Genomic DNA, 2,212 nt, shown 5'->3' with positions numbered 1-2,212 from the left:
GCCAATTTATGTGCATATTGACACAAAGCTGGAACCCGTACAGTACCACTCCAATTGAACTGAAATTAGAACAAATTCATTGTTAACATTGAAAAGTTAAAAAGGAAAAAAAATGTCTCATGATCTTAAAAAGAGTTACGAATGCATACATAGAAGTATGTGAAGCGGAATGTCAACATTTGCAAGCGATCTGGTGGCAAACCGAATGTGTCATGGATGACATTGAAGCCTGTTGGCGTAACAGTTCCTTCACGTACCGATTGTGGAATCAGGAAGAAATCATAGCTTTAAATAAATAAACACATATAAATTTATGAATGAAATGAAATATGGAAGAAATTGGAAATAAAAAAGCATGCACTTACCGCTCAGGCAATGTTATGATGTCATCTACACATGTGCCAGGATCCGGATTTTTACGATCGAAGAAAATGCGTGTATTGATGCGTTTTGTGACGATCATATAAAGGAATGGTGGTTCACCTTGGCCAAGACGTTCGTAAACCTCTTTTAGTGCCTTTTTAATGTTAACCAATTCGTTTTCCAAAACGTAACGAATTTGACCATCGCCAACTCCATCGCGGAAGAACATAATTTTGGCTGGCAAAGCTCCGTTGATTTCTTGGAATTGTTTCACGGCCGCAACAATTTGAAAGCCCAAAAAGTTGGACAATTCTTCACCGCTTTCATGACGATTGACAGCGCTGAAAAATTCATTGTTTTGATTTTTCAGATCCATGGTAGCCACCATTGCACCCCATGAGTATTTCTTATTTTTTGGGTCATGACATACATCATAACCAACCGTCATGAGGCCAGAGATCGGCACTTCAATTAACCTGTGACGAAAATGAATTGGTATAGTTTCAAGATGGCTCAATTTCTTCAATTCTTTCTACACTTCCCTTCTTCACTTACCATGGTAGTCCTCCAAGCTTAGCATTCATCTGAATGGCTACTTTTGTTGCAACCGACAACAATCCCGAAATACCCTTGGTTTTGTCTTTGGGTGTGATGGTTTTGGCTACCATCACCTGACTTGGCAAACCATAGTCCAAGTAGCAACGTTTCTTGATTGTTGCATAGCGATCACCTTGATTGTTTGATACAACACACATTATGAGTTGCGGATTTTGGTTGGCCAATTCACCAATCTTTGAGGAAATCGCTGTTTGTGTATCAGTCGACAATTCTTCGCTGTATTAAGGAAACCAAAATCTCGATTGAAATATTTTCACAAATTCAGATTTAATATCGACTTACATTCGAGGATTTCCAATGTTGAAACGCATTCCACTGCCAGCACGCTGTAAAGCCTTTACGAAGTCTTCAGCTTCCTTTCGACAGCGACTTGGTGTTATTATATACCAACGCTTCAATTCGACGCAGTGAGCCATTGAATTGTTGCGAAATTCGCTTTGCCAATCGGCACGGACATTGGTTTGCACCCTAAATGAAACAAAACAATGAAAAAGTATGTTCAATTTGTGTGTTCAAATAAATATCGATAAAACATACGTCTTGTTGTTGCCAAACAAAATTTTTGGATATGGTAAAATTCGAGCTGGAATTTTGACCAATTCTGGTTCCAAACCAAGGCTCCAATCGGCAAGATGTTGGGAGCTGGCCGGTGTTTGGTTCAATCGTTGATTGAATTTCAACAAACGATCAATACGTCCGGCAGGTGCCACTTTTGTGTATTGAGCCATGTCACGCATTGTTCTGTCAAAAAATAAGAAAGAAATACAATAACTCTTTCTATATATAAACTGATGATAATTTAAGAAAGAACTCACTTGAAATTCGATCGCATTTCTTCGGTCAGACCGGTTGCGTAGCACAGCTCAGGAACTAGCAATACTTCGGACAAACCGCCACGTCTATCTTTCTCTTTCAAATTGGAAAGCAACATCGGTTGATTTTGGTCTCGAATTTCGATGTTGTATTTTTTCTAAGAAAATTGAAAAACAACGATGAATGAATGAAAAATTGACGTGCGAAAAATGTGGGTTTATCCTGAAATATTAATTACAATTTAAAAAATTCGCACCTTATAATAGTCGATGTACGAAACATCTTCTTCGCGCATTTTGAATGTGTCCCTCGGTTTGATATCGAAGGTGATTTCATCGATGCGATAGGTTTTGTTGTTGTATTTAGTCAAAACCGTCGTGCCAAGCAACACTTGTTGTGCGGATGTTTTGAAATCACG

At 38.5% G+C, this 2,212-nt stretch overlaps 1 protein-coding gene across 1 annotated transcript in view; it reads right to left on the bottom strand.

Moving 5' to 3' along the window:
- LOC116342636 (protein aubergine-like) overlaps window positions 1-2,212 on the bottom strand; it is a gene marked incomplete at its 5' end in the record, with an annotated part of 54,048 nt that extends 51,836 nt beyond the window's left edge. Inside the window, 8 exons of the mRNA XM_031770324.1 lie at window positions 3-59; window positions 150-285; window positions 366-839; window positions 919-1,197; window positions 1,264-1,449; window positions 1,519-1,722; window positions 1,797-1,951; window positions 2,051-2,212. Of these exons, the coding sequence (XP_031626184.1) occupies window positions 3-59; window positions 150-285; window positions 366-839; window positions 919-1,197; window positions 1,264-1,449; window positions 1,519-1,722; window positions 1,797-1,951; window positions 2,051-2,212 (1,653 nt within the window). The remainder of the gene's footprint in view (window positions 1-2; window positions 60-149; window positions 286-365; window positions 840-918; window positions 1,198-1,263; window positions 1,450-1,518; window positions 1,723-1,796; window positions 1,952-2,050) is intronic.

This window comes from Contarinia nasturtii, unplaced genomic scaffold, assembly GCF_009176525.2.
Source record: "Contarinia nasturtii isolate CC-2019 unplaced genomic scaffold, AAFC_CNas_1.1 Cnas_scaffold_864, whole genome shotgun sequence".
NCBI lineage: Eukaryota > Metazoa > Arthropoda > Insecta > Diptera > Cecidomyiidae > Contarinia > Contarinia nasturtii.
This window is presented reverse-complemented; position numbering and strand designations above follow the sequence as displayed.